Source organism: Ctenocephalides felis, unplaced genomic scaffold (assembly GCF_003426905.1).
Source record: "Ctenocephalides felis isolate EL2017-DRISC unplaced genomic scaffold, ASM342690v1 CF-g0.4_SCAFFOLD_03572, whole genome shotgun sequence".
Taxonomy (NCBI): Eukaryota; Metazoa; Arthropoda; class Insecta; order Siphonaptera; family Pulicidae; genus Ctenocephalides; species Ctenocephalides felis.
In genome coordinates this window covers 23,019,472-23,043,171 of record NW_020539726.1, presented here as the reverse complement: position 1 = coordinate 23,043,171, position 23,700 = coordinate 23,019,472, and the positions used below count along the sequence as shown (strand labels likewise).

The 23,700-nt window shown below is 27.4% G+C and overlaps 1 protein-coding gene across 1 annotated transcript; it reads right to left on the bottom strand.

Annotated features, from left to right (window-relative positions):
* Positions 1-532: 532 nt before the first annotated feature.
* On the bottom strand, positions 533-8,838 carry LOC113388224. Its single transcript, XM_026625623.1, has 9 exons — positions 8,777-8,838; positions 5,803-6,469; positions 5,261-5,329; positions 5,072-5,161; positions 3,882-4,087; positions 2,377-2,731; positions 832-921; positions 608-689; positions 533-543 (listed from the first exon to the last, which is right to left on the bottom strand). Exons 2-9 carry the CDS (start codon positions 6,415-6,417, stop codon positions 533-535), a joined length of 1,518 nt encoding a protein of 505 aa, XP_026481408.1. The 5' UTR covers positions 6,418-6,469; positions 8,777-8,838.
* Positions 8,839-23,700: the final 14,862 nt, after the last annotated feature.

Sequence of the window (23,700 nt, the reverse complement as noted above, 5' to 3'; positions counted from 1 at the left end):
TAAAGTTGCATTTTTCACTTGTAAATTTTTAGGATAATTCATAAATAAAATTTTACAGTACCATTTTAACTTTTTGAAAACACAGAGTCAACTTTGGGTATTTCAACTAATATATTATTTTGTGCAATTATTACAATGTATGCAATATATTCAATAATTTATACAATATATATCAATATATTCAATAATTTATACAATAAATTATGCTAATAATTGCTAATAATTGTTCAAAGTAAATTTATGATAAAAACACTCTACTATCCATGAACGTTCAATAAATAATGTTAGTTTAAAATTAATTTAAAAACTATAATTCAAATATTATTTTTAGCATCTGACATTTTTTGGACCAGGTGTATTAATCTGAACCGTTATAAAAATATGTTAATAAAAATTGATAGGATATCAATGATTTGATTTGATTTAATATTGACTAAATTTACTGAGCAAGTTACAACTTAATTTCAATTGGAGCATTTTGACAACATGCAACACCAATAAACTTTTTTTTTTCAAAATTGTATGTACAGTTTTAAGTACTATCTGAAATAAATTAAATAAATTAATAATTGTGAAACAAACAAATTAAATATCATTTTAATCTTACTTCTTGGTGATTCAACAATGCATTTCACAGGAAATGAGAACTGGAAAAGTATTATTAAATATGTGGATCCAGCACCAGCTATCTGCATAATTAAATTAAATTAAAAATGTAGAGATAAAATCAATAATTTTAAATTTCGTATTTAAGTGATTGATAATAATTTTAAATTTATGTAATAAAATTATTAATTTCCAATTTAAGTGATTGATATTGACAATACTTACTGAACTCAAAAGGGAGCGTTCAATAGTAAAAAGTTGCCAGGCTGTAAAACATGGTTTTCTATTCATCATTTGCATCGAAATTTGACTTAACTGAAAATAATATAAATATATTTGATATTATATAATTGATACACACCAAGGTAAATTATAATATGATATATTGCATTTTTTTCTTTAACTTTTAATTGATATATTGATATATGCATAATACTGCTACCATATCAGTAGACCTAATAACGTTCAAAATTATAAATTTGGTGTCTGCATTGATTGTATTCAATGATTTTTTCAAAATAGAACTTAAATAAAAGTTTAATTTTTTTGTTTTATTGTACATAGGAAAATACGAAAAGAATCTTAGTTGCTTGCACTTCTAGATAATCAATTTACATAATAATAAAAAGTTTCCGGAATCAAATCACAAAGTCTTTATAAACTTGTACTATAATATTTCTTAATATAAAAATTAAATTAAATCAAGCAGGCAAAAATATATATCTCGGGTATAAATTTTAGTACGAGATCTAATATTTCTTAATATATGAATCAATATAAATTAACACGTTAGTCACCATGTCAGCCATATGTATCTGACGCTGATCCATGTCAGACACATATGCAGTTTAGCGAATTGGTAGAAGGAGAAAACAAAGTTTTAATATAGGGTCATGTCAGTCATATAAGTGTGACTTAATAAATAGTTGATTTCAGGAATTTTAGCAAAAAAAATCTTTTTCTTTTTGATACACTAAGTTTTCTTGAAACATTTGTAACTATATTATCTAATAAAGTTACCATAGCCCAGGTGAAAATTTTTCGGATATTATCGAAAATTAATAATCGATAATTAATTCGGATATTATGGCGATTAACGTGTTAAATAAAAAAAGCATTTTTTACTAATTTTATTAAATTTATTTTTACCCTCATTTTTATTTCTTGTTCTCCGCTATTATTTAGCAGTTTTAATATTAGCACATCAGACGATTTTGCCTGCAATGAAAATAGTCATGAGATTAAACCAAATGCGCCATTTATATGTGGCCAATGGAAATGATGTATAACTTGAACAAATTTCAATGAATTTTGATAAACTTTTTTTTTTATCAAATTCAAAGCCTTAATTGGGCAAACAAAACTTTGCTCTTTCCATTAACTACATATTGATGTCGCACCCTGTATTTATACTGGCAATACAGAAACTAATTTTAAGTAAAAATTGTATTGTACCAAAGTATTATAAGCAAAAAAAAAAAACTTTTTTGTTTAAAATTAAAAGTTTTAAAAAAATATTTGATTACGAGATAAGATGTAATTTTTTTGCCTAAATTTTACCGGAATTAGTCATTTATTTATTACCTCATCATTCAGAAGCGTGCACATATTCACGCAAGCAACAATTTGGAACAAATAAGAGCTAGTTTGGCTCGAAAAGAACATAATTACTCCAAAATAGTGCCAAACATCCGAATCATCACTGCTGAATGATATTAACGTGTAGTAAATCCCAAAAATAATTAGTAGAAAAGAAACTGCACATGTAACCAACATCTGTATTGAGAAGAATCTATCTAAGTAGTCGGCAGCATCACATATTGCATCATGTATTTTTCCTATTGAATCCAAAATGACATAACGTTTTTTATAACGCTGGCACAAAGAAACATTTCCATTAGCTGCAACTGTGTATAACTTGTTTGGATGTGCATTTATCCAAGGAATATTATCAAATTCTTCGAGTTCCTTCAACAATTTATTATAACAGATCAATCTATCAGTTATCACATACATCGACATGACAAACTGCAGGACTACGAAGGATAACATCAAATTTGGTATCACATATGCCCACCATATTGCTATATGAGGATACATGTTGTAAACTGATAGAAAAATGCTACTGCACGTGATATAAAATGAATACATTACGAATAAAAATATAATTGAATAAATTGAAACTTTTCGTGTTTTGATGTAGATAGGTTTCATATCAAAACCTATTTTTATGAGTTCCAAGTCGATCTTGTTCAGGATGCGGAATCCTTCGGTTAGTTCTTGTCTGTAACAAATATAATATATATTTAAGCTAGTTGGTATTGGTATTATGCCTTGAGGCAAGTTACATGAACTTTCCGATATTTACAAATAATCAACATAATCAATAAAAAATAAATTTATGCATGATTGATTAAAAGTATTCCGAGTGGATTTATTACACATAATTGAAAAAGAACGAACACGTTAACTCGGAGTGTATCTTCTAAAAGCAAATTTTTAAAAATCAATAATTTTTGTAATTGAACCAAGTTCCGTAGGACTTTAATGGTTTAGTATGTTCATTAAGACAAAGTACTCTATCGCTATACCAAGTAAATCGTCTAATTTTAATTTGAACAAACGTAAAAAAACTACTCATTTTCTCAAACTTTGATGAATTTTTAAACTTAAACTACTTGATGTAAGGCCGTAATATTTCAGTATGTTCTACAAGACCGTGATATATCGCCAAATAAAGTTCTAAATAGTTTCATTTGAAGACAAATTGTAATTCTTCCAAGCTTTAATGAATTTTTGTAATCAAATTACTTATCTTAGGACTATAATATTTTATATTATAACTATGCAAATTTTCGTTAGAATCGAAATTTTGGATGAGCAAGATTGGCAAAATCGGTACAGGATTTTTGGCAAAAGAGTAGATGAAGAATTATTCACTTAACTGCTAATTATTAAAAAAAGCTGGACCGATTTTGTGTGAAACTGACAAATTCGATTCCTTATTTAGTATGCTTTGACTAGCTTTGACTTTGGCTCGTGACAAAAATTTTTACCCAAAAATTAATCCCACAACTCTAGGATCCAAGTTTTATAGAGCTAAATGGTACGGGAAAGAGTTAAAATTGGTGCAACTGTTTTTGAAAATATCAGCGCAGAAATTTTTAAAATTATCAAATCGGATTTTTTTGGCAAAAACATAAACTTCTTCTTTCTCCAGTACTGTTACTCAAGTTTATAGAAAAAAGTTGCATGTGAGACTACAATTTTCTTACCTTCTCAACAAACTGGCAGCAAACATCAAAATCATTGATATGAAACCAACCAAAAGTTGGAAATTGTCCCCAAATTTTGATATTTCACTCTCATAAAAAAATGACACCATACTCCAGGATTCTATAACCACTTGTATTAAACATACCCCGTATAAAAACAACTGGATAGTAGTTAGGAAGATTCCGAGTTGGGTTACGTGGAATTCCTGTAATTGAAATAAAACTTATCACATTAAAATAATCAAATACTAAATTTCTAAAATACACACATTCATAGTTTTTTTTTTTTACATATAAATGAAAAAATAATTAAAATTATATGAGAAGAAATTAGATTGTTATTAGTTATTAGTTTATCATACCTGATAACCTGCAGTTCCAGTGATTCGAAAAGGTGACAATCCTGATGCAAATGATATAATAAATACTGGTAAAATCGATTTATGAAAATCTGTTGGTTCAAACGTCATCTTCAATTCTTTTAAATAATTTTTCAATTTTAATATTTTCATTGTAATGTGTTTTAAACAAAGAAATGATTCAATAATAGCAAAATTGTAACACTATTAGAGAAACGTAACTTCTAAGTAATAATATGGATATTTATTATAAAAAAAATTTCTATGAATTGAAATAATATATATTGATATATAGAAAGCTAACACAATCTACTAGATAAAATCACAAGTAAATTTAATTATACAACGGATTGAGGTATGTATGTTTATTATGCGTATTTGTACAAAAGTTTTATCGATCGCATACAATTTAATACATTTTTATACAAATAAAACAATATATATATATATATATATATATATTTATTATACACTATATTCACTATTAAAAAAATAAAAAAATTCCTAAGTTTATATTAGAAAATTAATTCAATATATAACGATTCACACAAATAAAGATTCGATTTAAGTTGGTATATACATAAGCTATGCATTATTTATAATTATGATTTTATTTGTGAATAATAAAAAAATAATTCAATTTAACAAATATGAACATAACTTTTATAAATAAATAGTTAAAATAAATTAATTTTTATAATCGAATATGCAATGTACAGGATTCGAGAATTGGAACAATATTATTAAATATATAGAACTCGATGCAACCATCTGGAAATTAATATAATTCGATATATTTTATACTGATTTATACAATAATAAATTTCATACCGATCGTAATAAAGTTGGTTTTAAAATGAATACACCACCAGCACTAAATTTTGGACTCCGAATAATTATTTGGATTGATAATTGGCTTAGCTAAAATAAATTTTGAAAAGATAATATAAACATAATATAATAAATTTCTGCACTTTAATTCATAATATAAAAATATATTTGCACATAACTAGAACTTACTCTTAATTTGGTGCATCTTTTTTCAGATTCATTTATTAAAACCAGCAGCTTTTTGTGACAATTTGTAATCTGAAATATTACAACAAAATCACTAAATTACATAAAAAGGTTAATTTTTAAATGAATAACATTTAAATCAATTGAAAATTTTGTTTTCATTTTACGTAAATTATTATAAGGACAATTATACAATACTTTGCAACCAAATATTATAAATTATAGAAAATTTTAAGCAAACAAATTTTGGAAAAAAAATTGGTAAAAAATGTTTTTGGAAAAAATTTTGGGAAATAAATTTTTTGGGAAAAACTTTTGGAAAAAACAAATTGCCCCAAATTTTATTCCAACAAAATTATTTCCCAAAAATTTTTCCCAAAATTTTCTCAAAAAAAAAAAATCCCCAAAATTTTGTTCCCCAAAAAAAATTGTATACAATTTAATATAATATAATATAATAAATTCTTCAGGAATGTAAATCAAATTGTTCCTATGACTAGAGATATAATTAGGAAAATAATATTTTGTACAACTTTTATACTTACTTCATTATAAAACTGTGCACAAAATACCACAAGACAAATCATCTGGCAGATATTGGCAATGAAAGGACAAAGAAAAAAAGTCATTACTCCAATATATTTTGCTAAATCAGCTTCATAGTCCATTATGGAAATCAAGCTATAATATGCAAAAAATACAATCATCACAAAAGCATCCAAACACAATACTAGCATTTGGTTGTTGAAATATGCATTTATATGATCTACAATTTCGCATAATTTTTCGTGCAATTTTCCAATAACATCTATTATAGTTGCATATTTTTTCTGTTTCATAGTATGCCTTTTTTCATCGCCATCTAGCCAAGCAGAAGTTGATATGATTTCCAAATTATTTATTAGTGTTTTAATAAGTCCCATCCTCAAAGTTAAAATATATACATAAAATGAAAACTGCAATATAATCATTGTACTGACAATATTGGGAAAAACAAAGGAAAACCATAATGATGCTCGAGGATAAATTCCATATAATCGAACTATTATCTGCGTAGTGAATATATAAGAAGAATACATCCAAATGATTACAATTGCAAAAAATATACTGAGTTTTCGTGTTTTATTATAAGTCTCTGTCAAAGAAAGTCCGATTCTCATAAAATCCAGATCAAGATCCTTCAGTAATTTGAGACCATCCAGTAGCTTTTTTCTGAAACCAATAAGGAACTATATTAAATAAACGAAATATACTTGGCTCAATATATTGTAATTATTGTGTTCTAATAATTGTAATAAAAAACTAGTTGGTTTGGTATTTAGCCTTGAGGCAAGTTACATGAACTTCCCGAAATGTGTAAATAATCGACTTAATCAAAGAAAAATGTGTAAATAATATACTTCATTAATCCTACTTTTTAAAAATCGATAATAATTTTAGCAAAATTTGACGAATTTTTAAAATTAAACTACTTGTCGTTAGGCCATAATATTACAGTAAGACCATGATGTATATCGCCAAAAAAATTTCCATGAAAATCGGCTTAAATTTTTTTTTCAACAGTTAATTACAAGAAAACGGCTCGGTAGATTTTCACCTAAAATTAATCAGTATCATTCCCAACTAATATCTTTCGAACAGTTTTCGATATTTTAAAATCGGTTCGGTAGGATGAGCTTAAATGTCGACGAAAATTTAAACACTTTTTTTCAACAGTTAATTACAAGAAAACGGCTCGGTAGATTTTCACCTAAAATTAATCAGTATCATTCCCAACTAATATCTTTCTAACAGTTTTTGATATTTTAAAATCGGTTCGGTAGGATGAGCTTAAATGTCGACGAAAATTTAACACTTTTTTTCAACAGTTAATTACAAGAAAACGGCTCGGTAGATTTTCACCTAAAATTAATCAGTATCATTCCCAACTAATATCTTTCGAACAGTTTTTGATATTTTAAAATCGGTTCGGTAGGATGAGCTTAAATGTCGACGAAAATTTAACACTTTTTTTCAACAGTTAATTACAAGAAAACGGCTCGGTAGATTTTCACCTAAAATTAATCAGTATCATTCCCAACTAATATCTTTCGAACAGTTTTCGATATTTTAAAATCGGTTCGGTAGGATGAGCTTAAATGTCGACGAAAATTTAACACTTTTTTTCAACATTTAATTACATGAAAACGGCTCGGTAGATTTTCACCTAAAATTAATCAGTATCATTCCCAACTAATATCTTTCGAACAGTTTTTGATATTTTAAAATCGGTTCGGTAGGATGAGCTTAAATGTCGACGAAAATTTAACACTTTTTTTCAACAGTTAATTACAAGAAAACGGCTCGGTAGATTTTCACCTAAAATTAATCAGTATCATTCCCAACTAATATCTTTCGAACAGTTTTTGATATTTTAAAATCGGTTCGGTAGGATGAGCTTAAATGTCGACGAAAATTTAACACTTTTTTTCAACAGTTAATTACAAGAAAACGGCTCGGTAGATTTTCACCTAAAATTAATCAGTATCATTCCCAACTAATATCTTTCAAACAGTTTTTGATTTTTTAAAATCGTTCGGTAGGATGAGCTTAAATGTGGACGAAAAGTTTTTTTCAAATTACAAAGAAACGGCTTGGCAGATCGTTGCACAAAACTGACAAACGATAGTCCTCACCGAAATACATCAAATGGCTTTTAAATTTCTAAAATCGGTTCAGGCGTTTTTGAGAAAACGTCGATCAAAAGTCTAATTTTGACAAATGCCAAAAAGACCATACTGATTTTTGCAAACTTTGACGAATTTTTAAAGCTGAACCAGTTGTCGTAGGGCCGTAATATTTTAGTATGATCTAGAAGACTATGGTATCTATCGTCAAAAAAATAATCATAAAAATCGTCGAAATTTTTTTTTTAAAAACTTTATTACAAGAAAACGGCCCGGCCGATCTCTACCAAAAACTAATCAGCACGATTCCCAACCAATATCTTTCGAACGGTTTTTGAATTTTCAAAATCGATTCAGAATTGCGGGCTAAAACGTAGACGAAAATTTTTCACTTTTCTGCCATTTATGAAGAAACGGCTTGGCCGATCGTCGCACAAAACTGACAAACAATAGTTCTCGTCGAGATACATCGAATGGCTTTTAAATTTTTGAAATCGACCCAGCCGTTTTCGAGAAAACGTCGATTTACGGCAAAAAATCTGTTCACATACACACACACACACACACACACACACACACACACACACACACACACACACACATACTTTTTCCAAATTTGGTCTCATTCGATTCAGAATGGCTTGAAACGTCGAGAAAACATAAAATTAGCGAATCGGGTTTTTTGATGAAAACATAAACTTCTCCTTCGGGAAGTTAATAATTCTTAGTAAAATTTTTGTTGATGATGTGTTGACATTTTCCCATTTTTTCAGATTTTCAGCTCATTACTACGGGAAGTTAATGAAGTTTTGATATTTATTAAAATGTGCCAGTATTTTCCGTCCTTCCTTACCTCTTTAATACTGTTAGGAAGTAAAAAGTGCTCAAAGTTGTAATTCCCAAATAAAGCTGAAAATTATCAGCAAACGATGTATTATCACTTTAATAAAAAATGTAAAAACCTCATTTTCGTGCAACGAAGTTGTTAATATTGACATAACATATAACAAGTAAAAGCATATCATTAATGATAATCCCAGTAAATTCAGTCGAAGTTCCTGTAATATAAATGAAAAATATATTATTAATATATAATATTCACATTAATGTTCAAGATTTAATGAGAAATTTATTTATTAATATATTACATTAAGGTTTGTCGAAATTTTGAAAGGACCAAGACCAACTGACATTGGCATCCAAAATTGCACTGCAATGGAACTGTATAAATCGTTAGCACTAAGAAATTTTTTTAAGCTAGATTTTATTATTTTTATATTCAACATTTTTATTTTATGTAAAAGTTTGAATTTGTTATTATAATTTTGAGTAGAGAAGTTTTTGTGATATATTTTTGTATACATATTAAATTATACTCAGTCATGCAAGAAATACATTTCTTCCGGGTCAAAATAAAACCAATACTATATGCATAATCTAATCAATATTAATTGCACATAAATTTTAAATGGCTTTTCTCTATTACCAAAAACATAAACGTAGTTCATTTTAATATCAATAAATCAATTACTGGAACAGTATTGCTAGTAAAAATTTACCATACTTATCAATTTTTTTTAATATAAATTAAAACGCAGTTTCCAGTGCTTTTGGTGATATTTGATACATTGTCAACAATTGGCATTTACAGTTAGTAAAATATTATACATTTTAATATATCTATATATATCTAGAAATTGTGTAGGTAAAAATAGGCACATACATACATCATATTCTTTCAAAATATTTATATTATATAACAATCACTTGGACTAATGAATTTAAACAAAGTTTACTAACACAAAATCTATCCCAATTTCAAGTTAATATATTGGCACATTTCCGTGCCTAGAGGATGATATTGACTTCAAATCAGAGATACCACGTTAGATACCTGTCTCGGACAGCCTGATGTCAAGCAGCAGTGACATCGTTTTTCAATAACAAGCAAAGTATTACTAACTATGTTTGTTAGTGAAAAACGACGTCACTGCTGCTTGACATCAGGCTGTCCGAGACAAGTATCTCGGTTTCCAAGTGAAAATTCTTCTTTTGTGGTATTGTCGCATAACTCTAAATTTATCAGTATTACATAAATTGTGTTAATAAATCTCATCGCATAGTATTAGAGCAACCAATTGAGTTTCCATGTATAAAAAATAAACGTAGTTTAAGAAATTTAGCACAACAAATGATAGGACTCGTTAAATTCTGATTGCTGTTAAAAATATATCAATAAATGTCCACATATCAATCTATCTATAGAGAAACAGAAAAAATATTTTTATATTGTTGATATATACACATGAATGAGAAACAAATAATAAACTAGTAGTGTATGGCATCGTGCTTTAAGGAAAATTGCTGGAAATTCCCGTACCGTCAAAATGTTCAAGGAATATTAAATGTTTTCAAACAGATTATTATAAATGTTGTAATATCGTTTAATATTCATAAGAATTATATAAACTGAATTATAAAATTAAAATTATTTACTTAAAGTATATAAGTGAGCTTTGGAACTTTAACCAGAATCATAATTGAAATCTGAATTATTTTCGATATTCAAAAAAAAATAAATAAATAAAAAAAAATTGAAATAATTTATTTTTTCAAAAGCAATTATTTTGTCAACAAGCAGAAAGTTTTTTGAATCATTCAAATCAGATGCTTATTTCTCTCAAAAACTGCCAGTTTTTGTACACTTAGCTCTGTATCTTCTGAATGGTTGGACCTGCCTTTGCCAAAAACTAATCACTACTTCTCCCAATCATTACAAATTAAATGTTTTTTAGATCACTCAAATCGGATGCTCCGTTCTCTATTTCTATTTTTTGCACTCTATGCTCTTTATCTCCATAACGGCTGGATCTGCCTTTGCCAAAAACTCATCAACACTTGGAATCGAATGTTTTCTGAACAATTCAAAGCGATTGATCCGTGCGCCCGAAAACGTGAACGAAAAAGTGCGGACACACAAAACCCACACTCACACAAACATCCATTTTTTCTGAGGTATGCCAAAATGTTCAGATACCTTCAAAACGTACCATAAGCAATTTTCTACACATCACTAACAATCTTAATTTTCTAATTATTAGTGGTACAATATTTTTTCATGAAGATAATTCTCTATAAGTTTAGACATTGCTATTTGTTTTTACCATTTTGCAAAAATATTCGTGACCCAACATGGCCCCTGGGCTTCTTTGAACTTTAAAAGACATGAGAGGGCCTATGAAGACCGAGTTTTGATAAAATTACGTTTTGAATACCATCAAATATATACGAAAGAGAAAATTATTCGAACACGTTCTAAACTTTGTTAAATATTATAAGCTGGTGTAATTATGTGTTAATAACTGTTGCATCATCTGATGAATCTTTCTCATCATTACCGTTAAAGGTTATATTGATTTGAGTTATTAAATTATTTTAATTATATAATTTTGTTTTGGTAAATGAGAAGATAACTGTAAAAATTTAACCAAACCAATTAAGTCTGAGAAAAATGTAGGCATCCTCTCGGTTAAGCTTTTAATATCCTGCTATTAAACAAAATGTTAAATATAAAAGTATCTTTACTAGGTGTAAGTAACATTTTGACTTAATGCAAGTTTTATGAGCTTCCAGATATGTGTAAATCGACTTAACTAATAAGAATTTAATTCAACAATTTTTAAAATTGTGGTTATTTCAAGCTTTCAGTCATTATTGAATCACTTCTTAAAATAGTTGCAATAGGTTTTTGAGAAAATGTGGACGAAAAGTGAACATCAACAAGTCATTTCTAGTTTCGTCCCAACCGATTTAGAATGACATAACATGTTGAAATAACAAAGTTAATAAACATATATTAATATTTGAGGATACAAACTTCTTTAAAAATGAAAATTAAACATATCCAAACATGCTCAATAAAAACTATATTAGTTTTTGCTAGCTTTACCGAAATATAGAAAATAGTGCGAATTTATCCGAGAACTGGTCTTTTAGATTAGAAATTAATTTAACTGACCCTAATATTAGAAAATCTTTCAAAAATCAGTTTTCCTTTTCCTTCATAGATTTCATTTCCTGCAACTTATCAAAGAACTACGCATATGGGAAAAAGATTTCAATTATAATCAGCGTTTAGAGAAAGTATCTTTCTATAACTTACATTTCAAATTTAAAAATAATATGTCCTTGAATCATTTACTGCATGATGATTCGTGATGAAGTAGTTCTACTGTAAATGAAGACACAAATTTTCTGCACTATCTAAAGTTATAAACATTCAATATCACGACCTCGAGATTTTATTCTTAATAATCGTAATTGAAATTTAAAAGTTTGATATGAATTTTTTGTCACCTTAATTTTTTGCAATTTTTATTGACAAGTATAAATGTAGAAGTTGAAGATCGATACAAAAAAAATTAATAAATGCATTCCAATGTTATATCTAAACTTAAATACGAAAAAAATATTATTATAATTTCTTTATTTTTTTGAATAAATTATTAGGTTTTTTTTAATACTGCAACTTAAATAAATTAAAATTATCGAAAAACTAGGTTCAAATCAGAAAATAAAAACATTCTATAAAGGTTCAAATTTTACACAAGTTTTTTTGAATAGCGATTAGAACTATATGTTCAATAAGGTATGCTTACTATACTATATTACCTAGAATTTTTCTCGAATGAGCAAAGTATGTTCCAAATTGGTTCATCTATAAAGACGCCAATATCAGATATCAGTAGTTAACGATAAAATATTAACTTTTCTGACAAGTACAAACGCTGCTTCTAAGATCACCGAACTTATCACAGAACTTTTCCAGAAATCAGAGCCAGATTAAAATGGACATTATTCGACAATAATTTTGGTCTATTTCAAAGTTGCTATCAATGGACAGGTTATTTTGTATTTTGTAACCCTGTTTTATTCTTAAATTTTTACTTGATGCCAATTTTAAGACAATTATAAAAAATATAGTATAATTAAAAAAACTCAAGACTTTAGCTAGTCTATTAGTATAATAAGTTTTAGTTAGTTTCACTGAAGGTCAAATCCGGCCCGAAGGACCAAAAAACGTAGAGGCTCGGCGTAATGTATATTGTAAAAGGGAATAATTATAGGAAATAATTGTAGGTAACAATACAGATACTTTAATTAGCTCGAAGGACCAGATATAATGTATTACTAAATAGGCTTCATAAAAAATATAAGAAATATATTACAGCTGTCAGCTCAGCATGTGAAAAATTAAAGTATATATAGTTTGTTAAATTTAAAATAAACATAAGATCACAATCCTAGTTTTGAATAAAATTATAATAAATTCTTTTAATTATTTCAAGCTGGATGAATCTTGCATAAATTATACCTTCAAAAATATTATTTTATGTTTAAATTATAAAATATATTGATAGTATACCTAAATAAATCCAAACAGATTTTTCTAATCAATATTTAACTTCCCGCAGGACAAGTTATAGTAATCGCAAAAAAACGAAAATGAAAATTTTTACATATCTTTACGTCTCAAAGATTTCTGAGCATTTTGGCATATATTAGAAAAAATGGATTTATGTGTGTGTGTGTGCGGATACAAATTTTCGTTGAAGGTTTCAGGAATGCGGATCAACCGATATGAATAATTCAAAAAACATTTTACTTGTATTGACAAGATAAAAAACTGATTGAATTTTTGGGAAGGCAGGTCCAGCGGTTATGGACTCTCACTAAAAAATAAGTTAAAAAAATGTCTTTTGGCGGCCAAAAATAACCAGACATATGCACATCAACTTCTCAGATATTTTATAGAAATTTTCATAATGTGTACACATTTTGTGTAAACTTTATTGGATTCCGTACCAAGATTTTTAATTTTGAAATTTATTTATATGCTTCAAACAATTTTCTCGACAATTTCGACAGTATGGAATAACCGATTTGGATAATTCAAATAACATTCGATTCGTATTGACAAGGAAACGTACTGATTAGTTATTGGCGGAGGCAGGTCTATCCGTTCCAAAGATACGGTGCATAAAGTGCCAAAAATGGTAACTCATTTTTTAAGAGAACCGGGCATTCGATTTTAATAATTCAAAAATAATTTTACTTGTATTGACAAGATAAAAAACTGATTAAATTTTTGGGACGGCAGGTCCAGCGGTTATGGACTCTCAATGAAAATAAGTTAAAAAAATGTTTCTTGGACTTATGCACATCAAATTATCAGATATTTTATAGAGGTTTTTATAATGTGTACACATTTTGTGGAAATTTCTTTGGGTTCCGTACCAAGATTTTTAATTACGGTGCGGGTAGTTTACGATGCCATGCACCCCATTAGATGAATAATAAATTCATATCGATGTAAACATGAATAAACCGAGTATGCAAATATTGGAAAGACCTGGTCGATGATAATACTTCCAAAAGTGTAACTTTTTGGTTACGGAACTACATATCATGTCAAATTATGATACCCATTTGCTCAGTTGGTATTTGTTGTATACGGAACTAAAAAAATGTCAATTTATGATACCGTTTCTCAGTTGCTACTTGTTGTACACCAATTATGAATATAAAAAGATATTTTCACATTTAATTATTGTGGCTTCATTCATTGTCTGGTACGTCTAACGTAACTGATTGCCAGACACAAAACCGCACAGAAAGTAAGACTGATTACTAAGTTTGTATATGTTTTTTTAACCTTGGCCATTTGCCTCTTTCTATATAAGTACGTCCTCGCATTATTAATGAGAATCTTATGGTATCATCCTATTCTCATCATCCCAGTTGATCTTGAACCACTTTGATATATGTGATTTTAAACGTATACGTAAGCGTATTAAATTGTTAACAGTGTTAATTTATAACACTGCAATGTCTGTTAAATTGAATGAACTTTATGTATGACCTGCAAATGAATAGTTTGTGAATATGCTAATTTAATCTGCAGAGATAAGAATACAGGTAGATGGTGCAGATTAGACTTACACGTATAATTAGTGATTCGTTAAGGTTTAATTTGGCAATTTAATTGTGGTAATTAAAAAAGGTTTTATTTTTCACTTGGAACTCATTGACGCACTAAAATGTCAATGGGTATAGTGGCATATTGGAGTTTAAGAATTTTTCTTTCGGAGGCAAAACTGCTATTAAATACTTATATCCGCAATGCAAAAGAGTAATATTTTAGTACTCTCTGAAACATGTAATTACCCGTGATGGTGAATAAAACCAAATTCATTTTTATAACCATAGTTGGTAACTAAACCTTTAGATAAGTTTTGTAACCATAGTCTGTAACTAAGCCTCCGGTTAAATTCTAAGCCATAGTTAAAATTCATTTACAAATAGTTGTAGAAAATGACTATATTCGCCACTTTCCCTACCTAATATTTGTAATTATAATAAGCTACTGAAGGTAATTTGGGAGACTAGCTATAGGTAATGATAAATGATCTGATTACCAAGCTGGACCTTTTATACATGGCTACAAATACATCTGTTACTCGACTATTACCTTTTGGAGCATTTTTGAACTTCTAAAAGGGCTGAGCAAGACACAATTGATAGAGACACTCCAGACTTACAATATTCTGATTTATCGAATAAAATAACATTTTCATCCAAATTTGGTCATTTGTCATCGACAAGAAAAGAATACTTGCGCTTCTTCTAAAATCATCTAGTAATTCATCAGTAGTAGTTTTTTTTAAAATGCCGAAGAAAATTAGAAAATTTCAAAACACTTATAAATGATATGTGTATTTGCAAGTTAATTTTTTAGTATATTATGACATATATAAAAACTATCTCAAAAACAGCAATTTTTTGCTCTTTTAGCTCCTTATTTCCGTAACTGCTGAACCTGCCTTTGCCAAAACCTAATCACCACTTCTCTTTGTTTTTACAAATTGAATGTTTTCTAGATCATTCAAATCGGATACTCCGTTTTCTCTCGATTTCTATTTTCCGCACTCTTTGCTTTGTATCTCCGAAACGACTGGACCCGCCTTCGACAAAAATTAATCAGCACATCTGCTTATCAATAGGAATCGAATGTTCTTTGAACCATCCAAATCGGTTGATCCGTGCGCCCGAAAACGTGGATAAAAATTGTATCCATACACACATACACACAAGCGCAAACACACATCAATTTTTTTTTAGATATGCCAACATGCTCAGAAACCTTTAAAACTTGAAGAAATAAAATTTTCAATTTCGATTTTTAGACGATTGCAATAACTTAATAAATAATAATTTGATTTGTTAATGAAAGTTTTCTTTATTATGTAATAATAATAAATTTTATAAGAATTTCTATTATTTGTATTTAACAGTTTAATATTATTAACGTTAATTAAATAAAAATAATTTTATTTTATATAAACATTTTTTCTTAAAATAAATTCAAAATGTTCACTTTTCCACATTAAGCATAGAACTTATTAACGTTAATTTAATGAATATGATGCGTTAAGTTTTGTCGCCTAATAAGATAATACGAATTATTTTCACTTTTAGCCATTATAAAATTGAAAGTACAAAGAGCATTAAACGCATTTGAAATAATCTTAAAACAGAACTAACAATGGACATAAAACATCGAAAGCGACAATGAATTCTAATCGCTACTAAAACATGAACATACATAATAAACAAGAAATGGTTATCATTTTACTCAGGCACAGCATCGTGCCTTAAGGCAATAAAAAAGATTATTTTGGGTACGCAAAGATTTTAAAAAAGATTCATTTTTTTAGAACTCTGAAAAAATCAATCTTTGAGATTTTTAAATTTTTTGAAAAAGTGGGCCTTTTAGAAAAATTTGATTTTTTTTAATACTTTTGGAAATTTTGAATTTATTTTCAAAACAATCGCGACACGTTGGCTGTAATTATCCAAATTGGTTGATCCATGTTCCCAAAATCATCAAATACAAAATATTGTATCCGCACATTACAACACACGCAATTGTATACACACACACGCACGCACACACACATCCATTTTTTCTAAGGTATGCCAAAATGTTCAGAAACTCATGAAACATAAATACACATAAAAATGAAACTATTTCATTTGCTTAAAAAATCAATAAATAGTCTCACTGAATAAAGTCTAAGACTATTGGTGTGAAAATATGATTATGTAAAAGAAAAAATAAATAGAAAAATTAAAGATCTCAACTCATGGTGTTTTCCTCGGTTATCATGAAATTACAAAAAAAGATTTTTTATTGCATATCAAAATCCCATTTGAAAATAACTGAAAAATACTTGTATAACTAATATAAGTTGATATAACTAATTTAAGGAGTTGGAGAATAGAGAGTTTACAAAAAATAAGTATTTCTAACTGTTAAAAAGATAACATGTATATTTACACAGCTCGTAAAGGTTTTTTAATATCTTGCATTTATTTAGCAAAATTGTTGACTAGATACCCGTCTACAAAATAACAAAAACCATTAATGTTTAACAGCTAAGAAAACAATGAATTTCAATCCGATAAAATTTTAACAATTGCCAGACAGCTCTCAAACAAAGAAAGAATAAAATAAAATCTATGTAAAGGTGATATTGCAAATGAAAACAAAAGTCATGATGTAAATTACAAATTACCCAATTTACCTACACCATTTAATTAGCTTAAGTAATTTTACGTCTGGGATATTGCAGCAAAAACGCTTTTAGTTTTTATATTCAGCAATATTTATATGAAGAATTAAAAATGAATACACTACTTCTAATAAACACATGATTGATTATAACTATAAACGTATAATAAAGATTTCAAAGAAAAGAAAATGTAAACAACTGAGTAAATGAAATACATTGCAATCCTAGAAATAAAGTATATTACATAAAAAAAAACAAAATTTATTGTCAAAATAATTCAAATCAATATTCTAATTGTAAAATATATTAAAAAAGTATTAATTGAATTACATTTTTTTTGAGAATTCACACTTTGACATTTAAAAAATAATTATGTGTGTAAGTAATAAACAAACTATTTTCTATCAGACTATATTTGTATCTCAAATATTCGCATTAATTATTCAAAAGATATGTAGGTAATACTCTGCCTGAGTATATTATTCATAATTCTAATATTATATAAAATTTTATTTCGAACAGCATAATTTTTAACTTATTAACATTAGCTTTAGTTAAGTTAATTTTTTAAAAAAATGCATATATGAAAATACGTATGTATTCACATATTTTGCAGAGAAGTGGTATCAAAGAAATTTGCAGAAAAGTATCAAAAAAATTAATTTTCGGTATTATAAAATTTATATTGTATCTTCTATCTTTGGATTGGATTCATAAAAATAAATTATCCCATTATTAAAGTTCGTAAGATCTGCAAAATTCAGATAAATATCTCTATCGTTTCTCTGAACTCTGGTGATGTGATATCATTGAAATAATTCATATTTGCATTTGAAAACTCTCTCTTTTTAAATGTTTGGCAGTACACAAACAATTCATTTCCGTGAGTATACCATGAACCATTTATTAAAATCATGAGATATATTTCATTATCAAATTGTATATTTCATTATTTTGTTCGATAAAATATTTAGAAAAAATTATAACATTTTAATTCACATAGATTTATTTAAATTCAAACAATTTGTGCAATTTCGCTAAATAGATTTGTAGAGAAATAGTATAAGTAAGTTCATATGTAAAATACTATTATTAGGTCACAAGATTTAAAGTAATTTGAAGTATGAATAATCTGAACGATTTTGTCACTATAACTCTAGGATCTATTTTTTCAAGTTTCTCAATATTTTTTGTGGGAATATTTTCAAATGTTCCGAACAGATAATAATCAAATAACTATGCTCATATTATAGTAATTATTGATTTATATTGAATTGATTGCTTTCAAATCAATTCCACAAGTAATATCTCTCAATATAATTTTTATTGAATTGGTAAAGCATTACCAGCTATCGAACTAAATATAATTCATTCATATATTTCGACTTTGCAAATGGATTTACAAATGAACAAATTGTATTATAATAAGCATGATTTCTATTATCTTACAACCTATTAAAATACAATAATCGATGGGAGAAATCTTATACATTATATCTATATATGTAAATACTTAAGGATATAAACTTTTTTATACCCCTAATAAGAAATGTATATTGAGAATTCATATTTGCAGACTATATTTTAGCATCAACCCAAGGGCTCAAATAATTAATGAAGATTTAATATAAGAAACAGAGTATTGATACAAATAATACATTCTATATACTATAATATAGATAAAAAATATATGAAACGTAAAATATAATATAAAAGAAATTGCACACTGCTTCTGCAAATATTCGATTTCCCTGTCAAGGCATTTCTAACGGATAGTTGCTAAATAAATTTAGTCATAATTATCAAAAACGCGCATGTGTCAACTGAGATTTTACTATAAGGAATATATTCACATAAAATATTGAGATAGCAATTTAATTTTATATTTAACGCCGATTTCTCTAAATATAAACATATAGATTATGTAACATTAAGATTCGTAATTACCAAGACGTAAACTTTATTAACTTATATATTATTCATTTACAATACAATTTAATTAATAACTTTAGTATTTTTCATTATCAACCCTACCGTTTTTATGAATTACAAATTCGTGAATTTCATCAAAATTGCCGTAGGTAAAAATTAGATGCTTCCAATAATATTCCACATTTGTTTATTTTTGCTCTATATTTTCAAAATTTTTGATATGAAGTTGGTTAATAAAATGTAAATAACAAATCATTTATTTAATATGCATGATTAAATATTCGATGTAATAACATCTCACTAAGAGAAAAAAATACTGAAAAATTTAAATAACGCCAATAAATTTTAATTTTAATTTTGCCAATAAATTTTAACACATACTTTTTTCAAAAATTAGATATTTTTGATCACATAGTGTAGGGCAAAGCACAAAGCACCAATTTGAGTTTGAGCTTTTCATTGAGAAAACCAAACTTTACCTTTTAACTTTTTTAACTTTTTTTTATTTGTTTTTGAAATATCGGTGATGGACCTTTCTACCCGCAAAATTTTATCTAGCTTACATACCTAGTGATTTGAATTATTTAAAAAACATTCTATTTCTATAGAAAAGACTCTGACATTTTATAATTTTAATCAATTGATATGAATGGGTATCAAAAACTTTCAAAAAAGTTCAACATTTTCAAACAAAAAAATATTTTACAAAAAAGTTTTTAGAAAATTTCTAAGTTTTCAAAAATATAAGTATTTTCAAAATAGTCAATTTTTTTCAATATTTAACTTTTTTAAATGTTTTCAAAAATTTTAAAAATGTTCAAAAAACTCAACATTCGCAAAAAAACCTAATTTTTCTTTTGTGAGCTTTTAAAAATTACAAATTACTGTACGAAAAGTTTCAGCAATTTGCCTAAAGGGCTTACATGGGTTTCCACGGGTAAAAAACGGCCTTTTAACTTCCCGTAGGGCAAGTATAGTTATCGCAAAAAATCGAAAATGAAAAATTTTTATATATATTAACGTTTTAAAGGGTTCTGAACATTTTGGCATACCTTAGAAAAAATGGATGTATGTGGGTGTGTGTGTATGTGTGCGTGTATGTGTGTGATGTGTGTGTGTGTGCGGATAAAAATTTTTGTCGACAATTTCGTGAACACGGATTAACCAATACGAATAATTCAAAAAAAAAATCGATTCGTATTGATAAGGAGACTTGCTGATTAGTTTTTGGCGGTGGCAAGTCTAGCCGTTCCTAAGATACAAGGCAAAAGGTGCCAAAAACGGTAACTCAGTTTTTAAGAGAATGGAGCGTCCGATTTCAATAATTCAAAAAACATTTTACTTGTATTGACAAGATAAAAAACTGATTAATTTTTTGGTAAGGCAGGTCTAGCGGTTATGGACTCATGCACATCAAATTATCAGTTATTTTAAAAAGATTTTTATAATGTGTACACATTTTGTGTAATTTTTTTGGGTTCCGTATAAAGATTTTTAATTACGGTACGGGAAGTTCCAGCAATTTGCCTTAAGGCACGATGCCATGCACCCCATTAGTTTCAATAATTTTTTACATATAAAAAAATGAAATATTTGAATGCCACGCACGATGCCATACACCTTTAGTCAAATTTTTGTTTCGTTTGACCTCAAAAGCCCAATGTTTTATTTTGATTTTCGAACAAATCGATAACTTAAATCAATAGTTAAATATACGCACATATTTTCATTATCGATTATTATTTATAACAATGGAACGAAAGTCTTTTCTGAATCCGTCCAAAATATCTCTCGCTCTCGATTATTCAAGACGATATCGTTTTCAATTGACAGAACAAATTGTTTTCGCGTTCGACGATATTTTAGAAATTAAAATCACAGTTGTTAAAACTTTCTCTGAATAAACAATATGTAACTTTTAAAAAGCTTCAATAAAACACACGTGCGTAAGTCAATTGTGTACGTGCCATCATGTCCAATAGCTAATAAAGATGCGAAACGGTTTAACGAATTTCTTTATGATAATATTATTATTGGTATGTATCATACATATATGTATGTAGATGTAAGGTACAGGTAAAAGTAAACTACAAGTAAACAAATATAATTATAATAAAAAATCACGCTAATAAACATTGCATTTGTAGAAATTTTTCTTATTTTGATACATTACTTGAATTTTCACTTTCTTTGATGTTTGAAACGATTTTTTGTTTGTTTATTTTCATTCCAGAAATTTTTCATTAGGGTAGAACAGTTGAGCAGTGCTCCCGAAAACGTCGACATGTGTGTATCATCACACATGCACACACACACATACATCAATTTTTTCTAACGTATGCCAAAATGTTCAGAAGGTCCTGAAACATAAACATATGCAAAAATTTTCATTTTTGTGTTTGGGACGATTACAATAACATACCCTACGGGAATGTAAAGAAAATAATCAGAAAACATGATTATTTGTTTTAAATAGTTCTTGAATTACATATCCCAGAAACTTAAAAATATTTATTACTGTAAAATTAAATAAATATTTTTTTGGAAAAGGGAGGCTTTTAGTTATCAGTAAAATATAATCTCAATTGACATTAGTTTAAAATTACATAAAAATTAGTTATTTTTTCATAATGAACAAGACGAATTGATTAGGTACATATATTTCACCTAACTTAAAATATCGAAAACTAGTAAGATTAATAAAAGTGTAAAATTTATTATTGTTCTAAATTTCAATATAAAGATGATTTTAAATAGTTTGTATTTCATATGCAATATTAGCACCTAAGATTTAGTTCATAAGATTGGAGAATATGAGTTTGACTTATTATAAATATTCTAACAATACGTGAAATATTTTAATAACACACTACTAATAGCAGAACTAAGACATTTATTTCGATTCATAAGAAGTTCAATCAGGGGAAGACTGTATACAGTCTTCATAAATATATTTATGAAATGTAAAACAATAAAAATAGACTTCACACGAGTAAACAACACGCTATGATCTAATTACTATTAGATAATGCAATATAAACAGTTATAAGAAAATATAATCTTGAAGAAGAGTAATGAAGTATAATTAAATATTAAAATTATAAATTAATAATAACCTCCATCCTATATTTATAAATTACTTTTTGCGTTTTTATTTTTGACATGGTGCATTATTAATTTTATAAATAATATTAGGGGAGACTGGGTGCGGTTGTGGCAGGGTACGGTAGTGATAGACGTCATAGCAGATAAACTATACTAATTTGATAGAGAGCTCAAAGAAGAAAGATGAAGTATTTTTGTTTGAACAAGTTTCCATTATTGTACTGAGTCAGCGCCCTACATTAACACGATCTGTAAAACGCATTGAATTTAAAGTGTTAAAAGTGAATTTAAGTTTAACACAAAGAACGTGGCATTGTTGGTATGTTTATGTATGAAAATAATAAAAAATGTCATTACTAGGTAAGAATGTAGTAAAAACTATATTTCATCTTCAGCTCGATAAGTCATTAAAAAAAAACAAGAAATGAAATATAGTTTTCAGTTCTAGCTACAAATTATTAATGTAAAACAAAAATCTACTTATTAACTTCCCAGTAGGGGTAAGTTATTGTAATGGGCCGAAAATCGACATTGAAAATTTTTACATTTCTCGACGTTTTGAAGGTTTCTGAACATTTTGGCATACCTCAGAAAAAAATGCATGTGTGTGTGTGTATGTATGTATGGATAAAAATTTCCAGTCACGTTTTCGGGCGCACGGATCAACCGATTTGAATGGTTCAAAAAACATTCGATTCCTATTGATCAGGTCCAGCCGTTACGGAGATACGGGGCAAAGAGGGCAGAAAATAGAAATCCGATTTGAATGATCTAAAAAACATTTCATTAGTAATGGTTGGGAAAAGTGTTTATTAGTTTTTGGCAAAGGCAGGCCCAGCCATTTCGAAGATATGGAGCTAAATGTGTAAAAATGGCAGTTTTTGAGAGAACTAAGCGTCCGATTTAAATCATTCAAGGAACTTTCTGCTTGTCTTAACAAAATAATTGATTTTAAAAAAAAAAAAAAATTGTATATTGAAAATAATTCAGATTTTACTTTTAATTCTGACTATAGTTCTAATATACTTTAAACAAATAATTTCAACTTTGCAATTCAGTTTATATAATTCTTATGCATATTCGACAATGTTACAATATTAATAAT

What these genes read in the sequence shown, in the direction of transcription:
- LOC113388224 (XM_026625623.1), bottom strand. Translation starts at nt 6,417, where the DNA reads ATGAGAATCGGACTTTCTTTGACAGAGACTTATAATAAAACACGAAAA. An exon ending in AACCAACTTTATTACGATCG is followed by an intron (nt 4,088 to 5,071) that starts GTATGAAATTTA and finishes TTTCAATTACAG; the next exon opens with GAATTCCACGTAACCCAACT. An exon ending in AACGCTCCCTTTTGAGTTCA is followed by an intron (nt 690 to 831) that starts GTAAGTATTGTC and finishes TTAATTATGCAG; the next exon opens with ATAGCTGGTGCTGGATCCAC.